The sequence below is a fragment of the Eucyclogobius newberryi genome, unplaced genomic scaffold (assembly GCF_026437365.1).
Source record: "Eucyclogobius newberryi isolate DKJ021-1_F unplaced genomic scaffold, fEucNew1.0.hap1 SCAF_14, whole genome shotgun sequence".
Lineage (NCBI taxonomy): Eukaryota > Metazoa > Chordata > Actinopteri > Gobiiformes > Gobiidae > Eucyclogobius > Eucyclogobius newberryi.
The window spans coordinates 36,242,491-36,263,067 of NW_027315768.1; the positions used below are offsets into that span (position 1 = coordinate 36,242,491).

Sequence of the window (20,577 nt, forward strand, 5' to 3'; positions counted from 1 at the left end):
CGTTGTCGGCAGGATTCGAACCTGCGCGGGGAAACCCCAATGGATTTCTAGTCCATCGCCTTAACCACTCGGCCACGACAACACGTCACAGCTACGTCACAGGAAGCTTTAAGAAGACTAACAAGGCGGAAGTGTGACGGACACGTGACCGACACGTGACGGAAGTGTGAAAACAGATACTAATAATGGCTATGGATCATATTACAATGAACAATGAGCTTTAATTTGCCGTCAATTACTTTAAGTTCAAAGAGTCCAAAATCACGAGTTAGTGAAACAATGTGGGATAAACACATTATTGTTTAGACTGAACATGTATTTTATGCTTTACTAAGTCACATTAAACACAATGTTTTATGTTAGCTTTAGCCGCTACTCCAGTCACAAGATGGCCGCCGCCGCAGCTGCCATGGCAACAGAACCAGACCACTCTAGACCGTATTAAACCCACAGACACGTGATCGCCCTCGGGAGGGACAAAACACTAGAGTCCAATATCAGACCAATATTATAATAGATCCAAACCTCAAACCGGAAGCTCAAACTGCGCGTCTGTCGCTGAATGATGACGTAAAAAGACTCGTTGTCGGCAGGATTCGAACCTGCGCGGGGAAACCCCAATGGATTTCTAGTCCATCGCCTTAACCACTCGGCCACGACAACACGTGACGTGTTCAAGAATCTCAAATGAAACACATTTTCTAACATTTGAGTGAATATTCTGAGAAAAATTCCTCCAAACAAATGAAAACTTAGACTTTTCAGAAGTCAAAGTCAGAAGTATTCAAAGTAACAACTCCTGAAATAAAGTACAAGTAACTCAAGGTGCTTCATGAGTGCAGTACTTGTACTTTTGTATTGCAGTCACACGTTACTTAGCTGACAGTGGTAGAATCACCTCCATTTGGGTCACTAGGGTGTGAGGGCCTCATTTGGCCCCCGGGCCACAGTTTGGACCCCTCTGAGTGACACGTGTGTTTGAGTTTGAGGTTTATCATTTAAACTGATTCTGGACAAAGTTTGACATTTGTTTTTCCCTTTGGGATTCTGCGAAATAATTATCTCATTATCTCATTATCTCATCATCTAATTTACTCCCAGAACCATGGCAACCCTGAGATGGGCGTGGCTGTTGAGCGTTAGTATTCCTTTAAAATACAACTTTGAGCATTAAAACAACAGCGGGAGGAAAAACACAGACTTATTGTACATTTGGTGGTATAAATTATTTATTTACATTTACAGAAAAATGACCCACCGAGACACCGTAGTAATAACTATGACCCACGACGCGACACACGGCTCTAAACTGCAGGTCTCTATGAACACAAGGTGCAAGGCATCACGTGTAAAAACCCCCCGAACCCGCCCTGAACCCGCCCCCGAACCCGCCCTAAATCTGGCCCAAACCCGCCCTAAACCCACCCTAAACCCGCCCAGTACCTAAACACGACGCAGGGCTGGACACACCATGAATCTGACCCGATCAAAGCGCTTTGCCTGGTTTGAAAACGTGAAGATCTGAGGTTCTCGAGCGTTTAAACGGCTCTGGAGTTTCCTCGTCCTTGAGCTCTCGTTTCCTCGTCCTTGAGCTCTCGTTTCCTCGTCCTTGAGCTCTCGTTTCCTCGTCCTTGAGCTCTCGTTTCCTCGTCCTTGAGCTCTCGTTTCCTCGTCCTTGAGCTCTCGTTTCCTCGTCCTCGTTGTTTGAGCTTTTTCGTTGCTGCAGGTGATGTTTTTTGCGTTTCGAAAAGTGAATCCTGATTTTAGTGTTTAGCGCATTTTGTGTTTTTATCACCACAGATTTTTTTACTTTTATTAATTTTTTAATTTACTTTATTTTGTCAGCCAATTTTTTTAATGTCTTTAATTTTGTGTAAAAACATATGACGGTTAGTAAAACTGTAGAAAATAATACAATTCTTTAATATCAGTTACATTATATTTGTACTGAATTTGTTTACAACTGAAATTATTTTTTTGGCGCAAAATATTCAAAACGTGTAGAATTATTCCATGGATATTTTTCACTTTGTTAGAAAAAAACAAAAAACGGTTCAAATGCAATAAATTCTGTGTAAAATAAAAGAAGATTTGGTGATGAAAACGCAAAATAACCTTCATACACCTTGTGACATCATCAGGTGGCGCTCCTCAGTCGGCCTCATTTATAAAGCACGCGCCAGTTTCCACATTTAAAGCTTTAAACAGAAAACTTGACATGGAGCCAAAAAAGGTCCAAAAACTCAATGACAAGTTTGTGTTTCGGCCGCACCTAGTTTTTTTTTTGTGGTAAGAATTCCACATAAAGCTTCATAAACGAGAGAGACCCCTGCGCCGCCTGAATTTGTACTTTTCACGCCGTTTGAGCAAAACTTTATGGGTAAAAACACTTTTGAATTGAAATGTGGTTTGTTCAGCGCTCTGGACGGTGGCAGCTATCGTGTTTGGCCTCATTCACTCTGCGTCTCTCCGGTCTGTGCCGCCCCCTGCTGGAAAACGCGGTCTCAAAACACACAAAAAGCCTGTTGGCCACAGTTTGAGAACCACTGCTGCGTCTCAAATGTGGTTGAAAGTTGTTGTTTTTCTTCCAGGCAAAGAAAAGGACACCGCGTTGCCAGATAATGAACCCACGGCTTTTACAATTATAATGACGTCGCGTGGAAGACCAGGAGTTCTTTGACTTTGGATGGACTCACTATTTGGCAAAACACATTAAACTTGAATAAATAAAAGTAGCACGTTTGGCAAATTCTTGTAGCATCAGAGACCTCTTTGTTGAACTCACAGCGAGAAGGTCCCGGGTTTGGTCTGGAGCAGGATGAGAAACTCTCCCGCACAAAGAAAGGATCAAAATCCGGGACTTTATACGAGATTCTTGAACACAAACGTCTTCTTCTTGCGGTAAAAGCGCCGTAACGTCACAGAATGGAGTCAGAGCTTCGTTTGTTTGTCGTGTCCGGTTAAAAACCTGCCGCTGTTGCTTTTCCCACTTCTCAAGGTGCATTGTGGGAACTTTTGAGCGGCGTGAGCCCTAAATAGCGCCCTCTGCAGGACAGCGTGGACTTTCGGACGCTGTGGGTCAAAATGGCCGCCGGTACATGCCGCACCCATCGGTGGCTATGCTAGCAAGTGTTAGCATCTTACGCTATGTTTTTCATGGTTTGGCCACGGTTAGAGTTAAAGTTAGAGCTCGATGTTTGTTCAGGTGTATTCACTGTTAAATGTTGTGTTTTCACTAATATTGCGCTCATATTTAACTTTAATAAACATGTTTTGAGATAAAAGTCATATAAAGCATGTATGTAGCATGTAGCATGTTGTATATAGTATGTAGTATGTTGTATGTAGTATGTAGCATGTAGCATGTAGTATGTATTACGTAGCAGGTTGTATGTAGTATGTAGCATGTAGTACGTAGCACGTTGTATGTAGCATGTAGTACGTAGCATGTAGTATGTAGTATGTAGCATGTAGTACGTAGCACGTTGTATGTAGCATGTAGTATGTAGCATGTAGCACGTTGTATGTGGCATGTAGTATGTAGTATGTAGTATGTTGTACGTTGTATGTAGCATGTAGTACGTAGCACGTTGTACGTAGCACGTTGTATGTAGCATGTAGTATGTAGTATGTTGTACGTTGTATGTAGCATGTAGTACGTAGCACGTTGTATGTAGTATGTAGCATGTAGTATGTAGCATGTAGTACGTAGCACGTTGTATGTAGCATGTAGTATGTTGTATGTAGTATGTAGCATGTAGCACGTTGTATGTAGCATGTAGTATGTAGTACGTAGCACGTTGTATATAGCATGTAGTACGTAGCACGTTGTATGTAGTATGTAGCATGTAGTATGTAGCATGTAGTACGTAGCACGTTGTATGTAGTATGTAGCATGTAGTATGTAGCATGTAGTACGTAGCACGTTGTATGTAGCATGTAGTATGTTGTATGTTGTATGTAGCATGTAGCACGTTGTATGTAGCATGTAGTATGTAGTACGTAGCACGTTGTATATAGCATGTAGTACGTAGCACGTTGTATGTAGTATGTAGCATGTAGTATGTAGTACGTAGCACGTTGTATGTAGGATGTAGTATGTTGTATGTAGTATGTAGCATGTAGCACGTTGTATGTAGCATGTAGTATGTAGTATGTAGCACGTTGTACGTAGCACGTTGTATGTAGCATGTAGTATGTTGTATGTAGTATGTAGCATGTAGCACGTTGTATGTGGCATGTAGTATGTAGTATGTAGTATGTTGTACGTTGTATGTAGCATGTAGTACGTAGCACGTTGTACGTAGCACGTTGTATGTAGCATGTAGTATGTAGTATGTTGTACGTTGTATGTAGCATGTAGTACGTAGCACGTTGTATGTAGTATGTAGCATGTAGTATGTAGCATGTAGTACGTAGCACGTTGTATGTAGCATGTAGTATGTTGTATGTAGTATGTAGCATGTAGCACGTTGTATGTAGCATGTAGTATGTAGTACGTAGCACGTTGTATATAGCATGTAGTACGTAGCACGTTGTATGTAGTATGTAGCATGTAGTATGTAGCATGTAGTACGTAGCACGTTGTATGTAGTATGTAGCTGTAGTATGTAGTATGTAGCATGTAGTACGTAGCACGTTGTATGTAGCATGTAGTATGTTGTATGTAGCATGTAGCACGTTGTATGTAGCATGTAGTATGTAGTACGTAGCACGTTGTATATAGCATGTAGTACGTAGCACGTTGTATGTAGTATGTAGCATGTAGTATGTAGTACGTAGCACGTTGTATGTAGGATGTAGTATGTTGTATGTAGTATGTAGCATGTAGCACGTTGTATGTAGTATGTAGCACGTTGTACGTAGCACGTTGTATGTAGCATGTAGTATGTAGTATGTTGTACGTTGTATGTAGCATGTAGTACGTAGCACGTTGTATGTAGCATGTAGTATGTTGTACGTTGTATGTAGCATGTTGTATGTAGCATGTAGCATGTAGTATGTATAGTCACAGCCTTTCCCATGCCGAGCTCGCAGGGCTAATGAGGCTAACAACCAGCGCTGTCTCCTGACAGATGAAGACGAATTATTGCGGCTCAAATACAAACAGAGAGATGGGGTTGAACCAGGGACCTTCTTGCTGTGAGGCTAACCACTCTGCTACTCAGTGTTTGGATCGACAGAACATTTAAGTCCATTTTTCCAACATTTTCTGCGTAAAAAAAACAACAACAAACCGTGATAAAAAGAGTAAAAAGGCGAGTGTTTGATGCTGTGTCCAGCCCGACTCTACCTCACGTCTCCTCTAACACGCAACATTCAACCCAAACACGCCCGGATCCTGCTCCGGGGCCAAGTCCGGTCCACAGAGTCCCAGTCCTCGGCCCGGTTCTTCAGGTCTCTGCAGGTCTTTTATGTTTGGGGTTTGGTCTAAACACACAAGTTTGTCTAAGACGGTCCTGGTGTCATGGTCCTGGTTCTATGGTCCGGTCTGGTTGCTATGGTCCTGGTCCTGGTGTCCTGGTGTCATGGTCCTGGTGTCATGGTCCTGGTGTCATGGTCCTGGTGTCATGGTCATGGTCCTGGTGTCATGGTCCTGGTGGCATGGTCCTGGTGTCATGGTCCTGGTGTCATGGTCATGGTCCTGGTGTCATGGTCCTGGAGTCATGGTCCTGGTGTCCTGGAGTCATGGTCCTGGTGTCATGGTCCTGGTGTCATGGTCATGGTCCTGGTGTCATGGTCATGGTCCTGGTGTCATGGTCCTGGTGTCATGGTCATGGTCCTGGAGTCATGGTCCTGGTGTCATGGTCCTGGTGTCATGGTCCTGGTGTCATGGTCCTGGTGTCATGGTCATGGTCCTGGAGTCATGGTCCTGGTGTCATGGTCATGGTCCTGGTGTCATGGTCCTGGTGTCATGGTCATGGTCCTGGAGTCATGGTCCTGGTGTCATGGTCCTGGTGTCATGGTCCTGGTGTCATGGTCCTGGTGTCATGGTCATGGTCCTGGAGTCATGGTCCTGGTGTCATGGTCATGGTCCTGGTGTCATGGTCCTGGTGTCATGGTCATGGTCCTGGAGTCATGGTCCTGGTGTCATGGTCCTGGTGTCATGGTCCTGGTGTCATGGTCATGGTCCTGGTGTCATGGTCATGGTCCTGGTGTCATGGTCCTGGTGTCATGGTCATGGTCCTGGAGTCATGGTCCTGGTGTCATGGTCATGGTCCTGGTGTCATGGTCATGGTCCTGGTGTCATGGTCCTGGTGTCATGGTCATGGTCCTGGAGTCATGGTCCTGGTGTCATGGTCCTGGTGTCATGGTCCTGGTGTCATGGTCATGGTCCTGGTGTCATGGTCATGGTCCTGGTGTCATGGTCCTGGTGTCATGGTCCTGGAGTCATGGTCCTGGTGTCCTGGTGTCATGGTCCTGGAGTCATGGTCCTGGAGTCATGGTCCTGGTGTCATGGTCCGGTCCGGTTGCTATGGTCCAGTTGCTACGGTCCAGTCCTGGTGCTATGGTCCGGTCTAGTTGCTATGGTCCGGTTGCTATGGTCCGGTCCGGTTGCTATGGTCCGGTCCGGTTGCTCCGGTCCGGGCTCAGATGAGGCGGGTGGAGGCGCGCATCGTGTTCTCGGAGCTGAAGTGGACGTTGTTGGTTTTCTGGCGGTGGATTCGATTGGTTCTCGGGCACTTCCTGGAAAAGAGAAATACATCAGCCAATCAAAACACAGAGAAGAGAGTCCACATTTACAGCTCCGTCTTCAGAGTCCAGGGATTTGACCGTTTGACACAAGAGGGCGATGTTCTCCCGGGTCGAGGGCCCCTGCAATAGGTTTAGTTTAAGCCAAAATATTGGCGTGAGGTTTCAGCCAATCAGAGACGTGCTCGTGTGTGAGACGTGTTTGAACATTAACGAGGTCCAGGAGCACTTTTCTTTTACTCTTTAAGCATAAAACCAACAAAATAAAAGTGTAAAAAAGAAGAGAAAAAAAGCCAAAGTGAACTAAAATGTGTCTAAATATAATTATCAAAACATCTTCACTCAAACAAAACTCATGTTTCCTTCATAAATCTGATCTAAATCCTCCTTTTTACTCCTAAACTCGATCTGATCGAGTCACAAAAAGTCGTTTAGTCATTCCAGTGTGTGTGAGGGGCGTGGCTAAAGCTAGTGTGTGTGTGAGGGGCGTGGCTTAAGCTAGTGTGTGTGTGTGTGACGGGCGTGGCTAAAGCTAGTGTGTGTGAGGGGCGTGGCTAAAGCTAGTGTGTGTGTGAGGGGCGTGGTTAAAGCTAGTGTGTGTGTGTGTGTGTGACGGGCGTGGCTGAAGCTAGTGTGTATGTGTGTGAGGGGCGTGGTTAAAGCTAGTGTGTGTGTGAGGGGCGTGGCTAAAGCTAGTGTGTGTGTAAGGGGCGTGGCTTAAGCTAGTGTGTGTGTGTGTGACGGGCGTGGCTAAAGCTAGTGTGTGTGAGGGGCGTGGCTAAAGCTAGTGTGTGTGTGAGGGGCGTGGCTAAAGCTAGTGTGTGTGTGTGTGACGGGCGTGGCTGAAGCTAGTGTGTGTGTGAGGGGCGTGGCTAAAGCTAGTGTGTGTGTGAGGGGCGTGGCTAAAGCTAGTGTGTGTGTGTGACGGGCGTGGCTAAAGCTAGTGTGTGTGAGGGGCGTGGTTAAAGCTAGTGTGTATGTGTGTGAGGGGCGTGGCTAAAGCTAGTGTGTGTGTGAGGGGCGTGGCTAAAGCTAGTGTGTGTGTGAGGGGCGTGGCTTAAGCTAGTGTGTGTGTGTGTGACGGGCGTGGCTAAAGCTAGTGTGTGTGAGGGGCGTGGCTAAAGCTAGTGTGTTTGTGAGGGGCGTGGTTAAAGCTAGTGTGTGTGTGAGGGGCGTGGTTAAAGCTAGTGTGTATGTGTGTGAGGGGCGTGGCTAAAGCTAGTGTGTGTGTGAGGGGCGTGGCTAAAGCTAGTGTGTGTGTGAGGGGCGTGGCTTAAGCTAGTGTGTGTGTGTGTGACGGGCGTGGCTAAAGCTAGTGTGTGTGAGGGGCGTGGCTAAAGCTAGTGTGTGTGTGAGGGGCGTGGTTAAAGCTAGTGTGTATGTGTGTGAGGGGCGTGGCTAAAGCTAGAGTGTGTGAGGGGCGTGGCTAAAGCTAGTTTGTGTGTGTGTGTGAGGGGCGTGGCTAAAGCTAGTTTGTGTGTGTGTATGTGTGACGGGCGTGGCTAAAGCTAGTGTGTGTGAGGGGCGTGGCTAAAGCGAGTGTGTGTGAGGGGCGTGGCTAAAGCTAGTGTGTGTGTGAGGGGCGTGGCTAAAGCGAGTGTGTGTGAGGGGCGTGGCTAAAGCGAGTGTGTGTGAGGGGCGTGGCTAAAGCTAGTGTGTGTGTGAGGGGCGTGGCTTAAGCTAGTGTGTGTGTGACGGGCGTGGCTAAAGCTAGTGTGTGTGAGGGGCGTGGCTAAAGCTAGTGTGTGTGTGTGTGTGACGGGCGTGGCTGAAGCTAGTGTGTGTGTGACGGACGTGTCTAAAGCTAGTGTGTGTGTGAGGGGCGTGGCTAAAGCTAGTGTGTGTGTGAGGGGCGTGGCTAAAGCTAGTGTGTGTGTGTGACGGGCGTGGCTAAAGCTAGTGTGTGTGAGGGGCGTGGTTAAAGCTAGTGTGTATGTGTGTGAGGGGCGTGGCTAAAGCTAGTGTGTGTGTGAGGGGCGTGGCTAAAGCTAGTGTGTGTGTGAGGGGCGTGGCTTAAGCTAGTGTGTGTGTGTGTGACGGGCGTGGCTAAAGCTAGTGTGTGTGTGAGGGGCGTGGCTAAAGCTAGTGTGTGTGTGAGGGGCGTGGTTAAAGCTAGTGTGTATGTGTGTGAGGGGCGTGGCTAAAGCTAGTGTGTGTGAGGGGCGTGGCTAAAGCTAGTTTGTGTGTGTGTGTGTGAGACGGGCATGGCTAAAGCTAGTGTGTGTGTGAGGGGCGTGGCTAAAGCTAGTGTGTGTGAGGGGCGTGGCTAAAGCGAGTGTGTGTGAGGGGCGTGGCTAAAGCGAGTGTGTGTGAGGGGCGTGGCTAAAGCTAGTGTGTGTGAGGGGTGTGGCTAAAGCGAGTGTGTGTGAGGGGCGTGGCGTTTGAACCAAGCTTTATGTCATGCTAATGCTAACGTTAGCCGCATTATGACCTGGAAACATCAGATTGTGGCTCTTGTGCGGCCATAAACAGGAAACTGCTGCTAACGCGCTACGCTAGCTCCGTGTCGCTGAGGCTCGGCGTGTACGTTAGCGTCGGTGGAGATGCGGCGCTGCATCGACGCTAGGGCAGGGTCAGAGGGAAGCACCTGGTGATGCAGAGGACCACGAGGCAGATGATGAGGACCTGCAGCGCGCCGATGATGGAGGCGATCAGGACGTAGTGCAGTTTCCCCGCGCCGGGCACGACGTACAGGACGTTGTACTCTTTGTTCTCACACTGGGGCCCGCTGAAGCCCGAGTGACAGCTGCAATGGAGAGACACGCAGTTACACCGCCATAGTCCTATTACTCTAGACCAGGCATGTCCAAACTAGGGCCCGGGCCAAATGCGGCCCTCAGACCAATTTTTGTTGGCCCTCCAGCTTCCTGCTGTGTCGGCCCAAACAACAACAAAATGTACTTTTTACTGTAAAATTGGGAAAATTCAGGCACATTGATGTTATACAACCGAATATTCATGTTCTAGGTCTAATTAAAGGCTCATGGCAATTATGTCAAATGCAACATTTCGAATGATTCACTTTGTCATTCAACAAATTCGACATTGTCAAGTTGTTTGTGGCTCGGCCCCGTTTAAGTCTCTAAATGTGGCCCCTGGTGAAAACAGTTCTGACACTCTAAACCTGTAGAACATCAGAAAGTCAAAAAAGAACAAACTATTTCAGATTTTCATCCATAAAACACAAGCTTCAGTCACAGATTTGGACCTTTATGTGGTTAAAAATGTGTTTAAAAAGTCCAACAAAAATAATAGTTTAACTTTTGAACCATGAAATAATCGTTAGCTGCTGCTGACACTCGAAAAATTAACAAATGTTGTGTTTCATTCTGTTATTTATTCATTTATTTAGAGTTTTCACGCGAGAGAACGTCTGTCTGTGCAGCGCTCTGTCTGTGCAGCGCTCTGTCTGTGCAGCGCTCTGTCTGTGCAGCAGGGGTCAGCAGCGCTCTGTCTGTGCAGCGCTCTGTCTGTGCAGCGCTCTGTCTGTGCAGCAGGGGTCAGCAGCGCTCTGTCTGTGCAGCGCTCTGTCTGTGCAGCGCTCTGTGCAGCGCTCTGTCTGTGCAGCAGGGGTCAGCAGCGCTCTGTCTGTGCAGCGCTCTGTCTGTGCAGCAGGGGTCAGCAGCGCTCTGTCTGTGCAGCGCTCTGTCTGTGCAGCGCTCTGTGCAGCGCTCTGTCTGTGCAGCGCTCTGTCTGTGCAGCAGCGTTAAGTGTTTTCTCTCCACATTTAAACACGTCTTTCCCACAAAAACAAAAAGACATTTAAATTATTCAGCTTTAAATGTGCCAAATTTGTTTATGAACTTATATTTGTTCTGATATTTCTGTGAGTAAATGAGTTTAAACCTGAGCAAGATTACTAACAGGAACTAAAAGAAGAGAGCACATTACGCCGGTGCTGGAGTCTCTTCACTGGCTCCTGTCCAGTTTAGAATCACATTTAAACTCCTCCTCCTGACTTACAAAGCCATAAATCACATGGCCCCTCCCACTTCAAAGATGCTATAGAACCATCTCATCCAATCAGAGCTCTTCACTCTCTAAATGCTGGTCCCAAGAGTCTCTAAAAGCACAGTAGGAGGTAGAGCTCATGTCCATGTTAAAGAGGCGACACAGTCTCTTCATTTAAGTCCAGGCTTAAAACGTTCCTCTTTGAAATGACTTATGTTCAGGCCAGTTAGGAACAGAAATTAAAGCTACAGTTTCAGCTCCGCTGCCCTAGGAGTAACTCTGGGGGAAGTATGAGCTCTGTCCTCTGATAAACACTTATTCTATCAAACCATATTTCATATTTAATGTCACTTGTGTTTATTCATTGTCTTTTCTTGTTCTTCTCTCACTTCCTTCCAACCCGAGGACCTGTGGACCCAGATGATCCTCTCCTGGTGAAGGGGTCTCTACACCTTATGGACTTCATCTGCCTGGAAGAACCAGTTCTCCTCCTGAAGAACCGGTTCTCCTCCTGAAGAACCGGTTCTCCTCCTGAAGAACTGGTTCTCCTTCTGAGTGGCTCCAGCTCCTCTGTCTCTCTCTGCTTCATGTGGAACTCCTCCAGGTTTGTGCTTTTTCACAAAGAGGTTTTTGTAGTTTTTCCTGCAGAAGGAGGAGCTAAGGACAGAAGGAGGGGCTAAGGACAGAAGGAGGAGCTAAGGACAGAAGGAGGAGCTAAGGACAGAAGGAGGAGCTAAGGACAGAAGGAGGAGCTAAGGACAGAAGGAGTGTCTAAGGACAGAAGGAGGAGCTAAGGACAGAAGGAGGAGCTAAGGACAGAAGGAGGAGCTAAGGACAGAAGGAGGAGCTAAGGACAGAAGGAGGAGCTAAGGACAGTAGGAGGAGCTAAGGACAGAAGGAGGAGCTAAGGACAGAAGGAGGAGCTAAGGACAGAAGGGGAGCTACACTAGTACAATTTACACCTGGAAGCTGTAGGAATAGCAGCAGTAGTAGTAGTAGTAGTAGTAGTAGTAGTAGTAGTGTTAGTAGTAGTGGTGATAGTAGTAGTAGTAGTAGTAGTAGTAGTAGTAGTAGTAGTAGTAGTAGTAGTAGTAGTAGTGGTAGTAGTAGTAGTAGTAGTGGTAGTAGTAGTGGTTGTAGTAGTAGTAGTGGTAGTAGTAGTGGTAGTAGTAGTAGTAGTAGTAGTAGTAGTAGTAGTAGTAGTAGTAGTAGTAGTAGTTGTAGTAGTAGTAGTGGTAGTAGTAGTGGTAGCAGTAGTAGTAGTAGTTGTAGTAGTAGTAGTGGTAGTAGTAGTAGTAGTAGTAGTAGTGGTAGTAGTAGTAGTAGTAGTAGTAGTAGTAGTAGTAGTAGTAGTAGTAGTAGTAGTTGTAGTAGTAGTAGTGGTAGTAGTAGTGGTAGCAGTAGTAGTAGTAGTTGTAGTAGTAGTAGTGGTAGTAGTAGTAGTAGTAGTAGTAGTAGTAGTAGTTGTAGTAGTAGTAGTGGTAGTAGTAGTGGTAGCAGTAGTAGTAGTAGTAGTAGTAGTAGTAGTAGTAGTAGTAGTAGTAGTAGTACCTGCAGGAGGGCGGGGCCAGCATACTGGGGTACTGACAGTCTCCGTGGACGCAGTAGTTCTTGTAATGATCTGGACATGGAATATAAAGTCCTCGGGCCTGACCGTTCCTCCCATCATCCTTCTCCTCCACTGCAACACACACAACACACACACAAACACACACACACACACACACAACACAACACAACACACACACACAACAAACACACACACACAAACACACACACACACACACACAACAAACACACACACACACAAACACACACACACACACACACAACAAACACACACACACACACACACACACACACAACAAACACACACACACACACACAACAAACACACACACACAAACACACACACACACACACACACACAACAAACACACACACACAAACACACACACACACACACAACAAACACACACACACACACACAACACACACACACAAAACACACAAACACACACACACACAACAAACACACACACACAAACACACACACACACACACACACAACAAACACACACACACACACACACACATACACACACACACATACACACATACAACACACACACACACACACACACACACATACACACACACACACAAACACACACACACACACACACACACAACAAACACACACACACACACACACACACACACATACACACACACAAACACACACACAACAAACACACACACACAAACACACACACACACAACAAACACACACACACACACACAAACACACACACAAACACACACACACACACACACACAACACAACACAACACACACACACAACACACACACACACACACACAACACAACACAACACACACACACAACAAACACACACACACAAACACACACACACACACACACACAACAAACACACACACACACAAACACACACACACACACACACACAACAAACACACACACACACACACAACAAACACACACACACAAACACACACACACACACACACAACACACACACACAAAACACACAAACACACACACACACAACAAACACACACACACAAACACACACACACACACACACACACAACAAACACACACACACACACACACACATACACACACACACATACACACATACAACACACACAAACACACACACACACACACACACAACAAACACACACACACACACACACACACACATACACACACACACATACACACATACAACACACACACACACACACACACACAAACACACACACAACAAACACACACACACAAACACACAAACACACACACAGAGAAATCGGCGTTCAACATTTCTGATTGAGACTTTTTTATGACTAGACAAGGCACATGCTGCACGACCCACGCTCACCTATGACCCCGGAACACAACCACACAAGGAAGAACACAACCACACAACCACACAAGGAAGAACACAACCACACAACCACACAAGGAAGAACACAACCACACAAGGAAGAACACAACCACACAACCACACAAGGAAGAACACAGCCACACAAGGAAGAACACAACCACACAAGGAAGAACACAACCACACAAGGAAGAACACAACCACACAAGGAAGAACACAACCACACAAGGAAGAACACAACCACACAAGGAAGAACACAACCACACAAGGAAGAACACAACCACACAAGGAAGAACACAACCACACAAGGAAGAACACAACCACACAAGGAAGAACACAGCACCAGGCTCAGCAGCACTTGATCTGCACAATAACTAACGCAGACGTCACATACGAGATGAACTGTGCGACTGCTGTTGTTTGAAAATGCTCATGACAGTTGTTTATATGAGACACAAAAGGTCAATTGGAATGGGGGGGGGGGGGCATTAGCCGGCTGAAACGACGCATATCGCCCCCTAGTGTCAGGAGGATGACACGTTCTTGTCAGGACTTGTCTCGTCTGCACTTGTACTTGGACAAGGAAAGAGCTTGTCCAAGACCTCAAAACCGAATGTTATAAAAAAACGTTTTTTTAGTTTGCATGTGTTCACACAAAAGCTTCACACTTCATCAGAAAGAGTCAGATGCCCTCCCTCACCTGTCAGGTCAGTGCGGGCGTAGTGCCCGTCTCCAGGTTTGATCCCGGGCACTTCTCCCTCGTAAACTGAAAAACAACAAGAAAACTACAATGAAACTAAAACAAACATCTGTTTGTGCCTTTGGGCACAACACTCCGGGTTCATGTCTTTGGACCTGGTTTAGTCCTGGTTTAGACCTGGTTTAAACCTGTACTTTGTACCTGCTTCATAAGTGGCGAGCTAGCCAGGAGAACTGGCTAGGTTTCACAGGTCTTTAATTCTGCTGCTGTCAGTCATACACATGTGCAATACTGACATACCCATGTGCAATACTGTCATACCCATGTGCAATACTGTCATACCCATGTGCAATACTGTCATACCCATGTGTAATACTGACTAAATCATGTGCAATACTGACATACCCATGTGCAATACTGTCATACCCATGTGCAATACTGTCATACCCATGTGCAATACTGTCATACCCATGTGTAATACTGACTAAATCATGTGCAATACTGTCATACCCATGTGCAATACTGTCATACCCATGTGCAATACTGTCATACCCATGTGCAATACTGTCATACCCATGTGCAATACTGTCATACCCATGTGCAATACTGTCATACCCATGTGCAATACTGACATACCCATGTGCAATAGAACTGCTGTAAATAAGAGTGTTACTTACTATTTTTTATATATATATATATATATATATATATATATATATATATATATATATATTAGTATTGTAAGAGCTCCTCTATTAAGAGTGATTGTTTTTTCTGTAAAAGTCTTCAATAAGTTATCTATTCTCTCACTTCTGGCTTCCCCACTGGCTTATCAGACTAGACTATGATTTAATCCAGGGCTCATCACATACTTAACGTGCTGACGGCCAAAGCTAGTAGTAGTAGTAGTAGTAGTAGTAGTAGTAGTAGTAGTAGCGGTAGTAGTAGTAGTAGTAGTAGTAGTAGTAGTAGTAGTAGTAGTAGTAGTAGTAGTAGTAGTAGCGGTAGTAGTAGTAGTAGTAGTAGTAGTAGTAGTAGTAGTAGTAGTGGTAGCGGTAGTAGTAGTAGTAGTAGTAGTAGTAGTAGTAGTAGTAGCGGTAGTAGTAGTAGTAGTAGTAGTAGTAGTAGTAGTAGTAGTAGTAGTAGTAGTAGTAGTAGTAGCGGTAGTAGTAGTAGTAGTAGTAGTAGTAGTAGTAGTAGTAGTAGTGGTAGCGGTAGTAGTAGTAGTAGTAGTAGTAGCGGTAGTAGTAGTAGTAGTAGTAGTAGTAGTAGTAGTAGTAGTAGTAGTAGTAGTAGTAGTAGTGGTAGCGGTAGTAGTAGTAGTAGTAGTAGTAGCGGTAGTAGTAGTAGTAGCGGTAGTAGTAGTAGTAGTAGTAGTAGTAGTAGTAGTAGTAGTAGTAGTAGTAGTAGTAGTAGTAGTAGTAGTAGCGGTAGTAGTAGTAGTAGTAGTAGTAGTAGTAGTAGTAGTAGTAGTGGTAGCGGTAGTAGTAGTAGTAGTAGTAGTAGCGGTAGTAGTAGTAGTAGTAGTAGTAGTAGTAGTAGTAGTAGTAGTAGTAGTAGTAGTAGTAGTAGTAGTAGCGGTAGTAGTAGTAGTAGTAGTAGTAGTAGTAGTAGTAGTAGTAGTGGTAGCGGTAGTAGTAGTAGTAGTAGTAGTAGCGGTAGTAGTAGTAGTAGTAGTAGTAGTAGTAGTAGTAGTAGCGGTAGTAGTAGTAGTAGTAGTAGTAGTAGTAGTAGTAGTAGTAGTAGTAGTAGTAGTAGTTCATACCTCTGCACTTGCCCAGGTGTCGCACTTCGATTCGTTCCTGCTTCTGACACGACGCCTCCTTCACCTGACACGGGTTGTCATAGGAACGACCGTCAGACGCACAAACAGGATTCAGAGAAATGTGAGCGCAGTCGATGTTACACACACACCTGGAAGAGAGAGAGGGTCAGGACCTGGACCGGGACCGGGACCAGGGTCGGGACCGGGACCGGGGCCGGGACCAGGGTCGGGACCGGGGCCGGGACCAGGGTCGGGACCGGGACCAGGACCGGGACCGGGACCAGGACCAGGGTCAGGGCCAGGACCAGGGTCAGGGTCGGGACCGGGACCGGGACCGGGACCGGGACCGGGACCAGGACCAGGACCAGGGCCAGGACCAGGGTCAGGGTCAGGGTCGGGACCGGGACCGGGACCGGGACCGGGACCAGGACCAGGGTCAGGGTCAGGGTCAGGGTCAGGGTCAGGGTCGGGACCGGGACCAGGACCAGGACCAGGGTCAGGGCCAGGACCAGGGTCAGGGTCAGGGTCAGGGTCAGGGTCGGGACCTGGACCGGGACCGGGACCAGGACCAGGACCAGGACCAGGACCAGGTCCCTGTTTAGACCTGGTTTAGTCCTGGTTTAGTCTCTGTTTAGACCTGGTTTAGTCCCCGTTTAGACTTGGTTTAGACCTTGTTTAGTCCTGGTTTAGTCCCTGTTTAGAGCTGGTTTAGTCCCTGTTTAGACCTGGTTTAGTCCTGGTTTAGTCCCAGTTTAGACCTGGTTTAGTACTGGTTTAGTCCCTGTTTAGACCTGGTTTAGTCCTGGTTTAGTCCCAGTTTAGACCTGGTTTAGTACTGGTTTAGTCCCTGTTTAGACCTGGTTTAGTCCTGGTTTAGTCCCAGTTTAGACCTGGTTTAGTACTGGTTTAGTCCCTGTTTAGACCTGGTTTAGTCCCAGTATCCAACTCGACTTCACTTCACGTTTTAATTGGTTGAAACAGCCATTTTGGGCCCGGTTGCCATGGATACGGCTCCCTGCTGCTCCGTAATGGCCGCCTGTGGCTCTGGGTCACTTCCTGTCACCTGAACACCTGGTTGGACCTGGACGTGTTCCAGAGCATGTGCCGTATTAAAGCTTCACTGCGGCACTTTTCCGGGGGCCGCTCCGGCTCTACAGCGAGGGGCGGAGTCAACATAAAGGTCAGATGCCCTTCCAAAGCGAGGGGCGGAGTCAACATAAAGGTCAGCTGCACATCCAAAGCGAGGGGCGGAGTCAACATAAAGGTCAGATGCCCTTCCAAAGCGAGGGGCGGAGTCAACATAAAGGTCAGCTGCACATCCAAAGCGAGGGGCGGAGTCAACATAAAGGTCAGCTGCCCTTCCAAAGCGAGGGGCGGAGTCAACATAAAGGTCAGCTGCACATCCAAAGCGAGGGGCGGAGTCAACATAAAGGTCAGATGCCCTTCCAAAGCGAGGGGCGGAGTCAACATAAAGGTCAGCTGCACATCCAAAGCGAGGGGCGGAGTCAACATAAAGGTCAGATGCCCTTCCAAAGCGAGGGGCGGAGTCAACATAAAGGTCAGCTGCACATCCAAAGCGAGGGGCGGAGTCAACATAAAGGTCAGATGCCCTTCCAAAGCGAGGGGCGGAGTCAACATAAAGGTCAGCTGCCCTTCCAAAGCGAGGGGCGGAGTCAACATAAAGGTCAGCTGCCCTTCCAAAGCGAGGGGCGGAGTCAACATAAAGGTCAGATGCCCTTCCAAAGCGAGGGGCGGAGTCAACATAAAGGTCAGCTGCACATCCAAAGCGAGGGGCGGAGTCAACATAAAGGTCAGATGCCCTTCCAAAGCGAGGGGCGGAGTCAACATAAAGGTCAGCTGCCCTTCCAAAGCGAGGGGCGGAGTCAACATAAAGGTCAGCTGCCCTTCCAAAGCGAGGGGCGGAGTCAACATAAAGGTCAGATGCCCTTCCAAAGCGAGGGGCGGAGTCAACATAAAGGTCAGCTGCCCTTCCAAAGCGAGGGGCGGAGTCAACATAAAGGTCAGATGCCCTTCCAAAGCGAGGGGCGGAGTCAACATAAAGGTCAGCTGCCCTTCCAAAGCGAGGGGCGGAGTCAACATAAAGGTCAGCTGCCCTTCCAAAGCGAGGGGCGGAGTCAACATAAAGGTCAGATGCCCTTCCAAAGCGAGGGGCGGAGTCAACATAAAGGTCAGATGCCCTTCCGAAGCGAGGGGCGGAGTCAACATAAAGGTCAGATGCCCTTCCTAAGCGAGGGGCGGAGTCAACATAAAGGTCAGATGCCCTTCCGAAGCGAGGGGCGGAGTCAACATAAAGGTCAGCTGCCCTTCCAAAGCGAGGGGCGGAGTCAACATAAAGGTCAGATGCCCTTCCAAAGCGAGGGGCGGAGTCAACATAAAGGTCAGATGCCCTTCCAAAGCGAGGGGCGGAGTCAACATAAAGGTCAGATGCCCTTCCAAAGCGAGGGGCGGAGTCAACATAAAGGTCAGATGCCCTTCCAAAGCGAGGGGCGGAGTCAACATAAAGGTCAGATGCCCTTCCAAAGCGAGGGGCGGAGTCTACATAAAGGTCAGATGCCCTTCCAAAGCGAGGGGCGGAGTCAACATAAAGGTCAGATGCCCTTCCGAAGCGAGGGGCGGAGTCAACATAAAGGTCAGATGCCCTTCCAAAGCGAGGGGCGGAGTCTACATAAAGGTCAGATGCCCTTCCGAAGCGAGGGGCGGAGTCTACATAAAGGTCAGATGCCCTTCCGAAGCGAGGGGCGGAGTCAACATAAAGGTCAGCTGCCCTTCCAAAGCGAGGGGCGGAGTCAACATAAAGGTCAGCTGCCCTTCCAAAGCGAGGGGCGGAGTCAACATAAAGGTCAGATGCCCTTCCGAAGCGAGGGGCGGAGTCAACATAAAGGTCAGCTGCCTTTCCAAAGCGAGGGGCGGAGTCAACATAAAGGTCAGATGCCCTTCCAAAGCGAGGGGCGGAGTCAACATAAAGGTCAGATGCCCTTCCGAAGCGAGGGGCGGAGTCTACATAAAGGTCAGATGCCCTCCCAAAGCGAGGGGCGGAGTCAACATAAAGGTCAGCTGCCCTTCCAAAGTGAGGGGCGGAGTCAACATAAAGGTCAGATGCCCTTCCAAAGCGAGGGGCGGAGTCAACATAAAGGTCAGATGCCCTTCCAAAGTGAGGGGCGGAGTCAACATAAAGGTCAGATGCCCTTCCAAAGCGAGTCAGACCACGACACATCACGACCTCGAACAAGGCAGAACTGTCCCGTCACAAACACAGCTGCAGTTTAAGATGAGATTAGCCTTTATTTGTCCCACATGGGGGAATTCCAGAGTTGCAACACAAAGTAGGTACAGAAGTAAAAGAACAGAGTACTAATAAAAAACACTCTTTGTAAAAACTACAAATAATAATAACAATAGTAACACTCTTATTGACAGCAGTTCTATGGACAGAGAATATAGCACCAGGATGATTGACATTATGTTACAGCATTGCACATGGCTATGACAGTATTGCACATGATTAAGTCAGTATTGCACATGATTAAGTCAGTATTGCACATGGGTATGACAGTATTGCACATGATTAAGTCAGTATTGCACATGGGTATGACATTATTGCACATGGGTATGACAGTATTGCACATGATTAAGTCAATATTGCACAAGGGTATGACAGTATTGCACAAGGGTATGTCAGTATTGCACATGGGTGTGACAGTATTGCACATGGGTATGACAGTATTGCACACGATTAAGTCAGTATTGCACACGGGTATGTCAGTATTGCACATGGGTGTGTCAGTATTGCACATGGGTATGACAGTGTTGCACATGAGTATGACAGTATTTCACATGGGTATGACAGTATTGCACATGGGTATGACAGTATTGCACATGGGTATGACAGTATTGCACATGGGTATGACAGTATTGCATATGTGTATTGCACATGGGTATGACAGTATTGCACATGGGTATGACAGTATTGCACATGGGTATGACAGTATTGCACATGGGTATGACAGTATTGCACATGGGTATGACAGTATTGCATATGTGTATTGCACATGGGTATGACAGTATTGCACATGGGTATGACAGTATTGCACATGGGTATGACAGTATTGCACATGGGTATGACAGTATTGCACATGGGTATGACAGTGTTTGTTGTAGAGTGTGACAGCAGCAGAAGGACAGACTGTGAAACGTCTCCTTCACACAGTGAGGGTGGATCAGTCACTGAAGCTGCTCCAGAGTGGACAGAGTGTCCTGCAGGGGACAGAGTGTCCTGCAGGGGACAGAGTGTCCTGCAGTGGACAGAGTGTCCTGCAGGAGACAGAGTGTCCTGCAGGGGACAGAGTTTCCTGCAGGGGGCGACACTCATGGTCCAGCATAGATGTGAGTTTAGCCAGGACCCTTCTGTCCCCCACCTCCTGCACCGAGTCCAGAGGACAGCCCAGGACGGCGCTTTGTCCAGCTTCTTCCTCTCCCTCTCTGTGATGCTGCTGCTCCAGCAGACCACACCTACAG

At 47.3% G+C, this 20,577-nt stretch overlaps 1 protein-coding gene and 2 non-coding genes across 4 annotated transcripts in view; all 3 read right to left on the reverse strand.

The window, feature by feature from the left end:
• trnas-aga (transfer RNA serine (anticodon AGA)) lies at positions 1 to 82 on the reverse strand. The gene has a single exon. It is a non-coding gene; the product is annotated as a tRNA-Ser (tRNA).
• A 499-nt stretch (positions 83 to 581) lies between these two features.
• On the reverse strand, positions 582 to 663 carry trnas-aga (transfer RNA serine (anticodon AGA)). Its single transcript has one exon. It is a non-coding gene; the product is annotated as a tRNA-Ser (tRNA).
• Positions 664 to 6,477: 5,814 nt separating this feature from the next.
• LOC140360044 (tomoregulin-2-like) overlaps positions 6,478 to 20,577 on the reverse strand; it is a 63,200-nt gene continuing 49,100 nt past the window's right edge. For both annotated transcript variants that reach the window (XM_072445356.1, XM_072445355.1), the window contains 5 exons: positions 16,042 to 16,190; positions 14,277 to 14,342; positions 12,196 to 12,325; positions 9,281 to 9,439; positions 6,478 to 6,687 (listed from right to left, as the gene is read on the reverse strand). In XM_072445356.1, the coding sequence (XP_072301457.1) occupies positions 6,591 to 6,687; positions 9,281 to 9,439; positions 12,196 to 12,325; positions 14,277 to 14,342; positions 16,042 to 16,190 (601 nt within the window). In that variant the 3' untranslated portion in view covers positions 6,478 to 6,590. The remainder of the gene's footprint in view (positions 6,688 to 9,280; positions 9,440 to 12,195; positions 12,326 to 14,276; positions 14,343 to 16,041; positions 16,191 to 20,577) is intronic.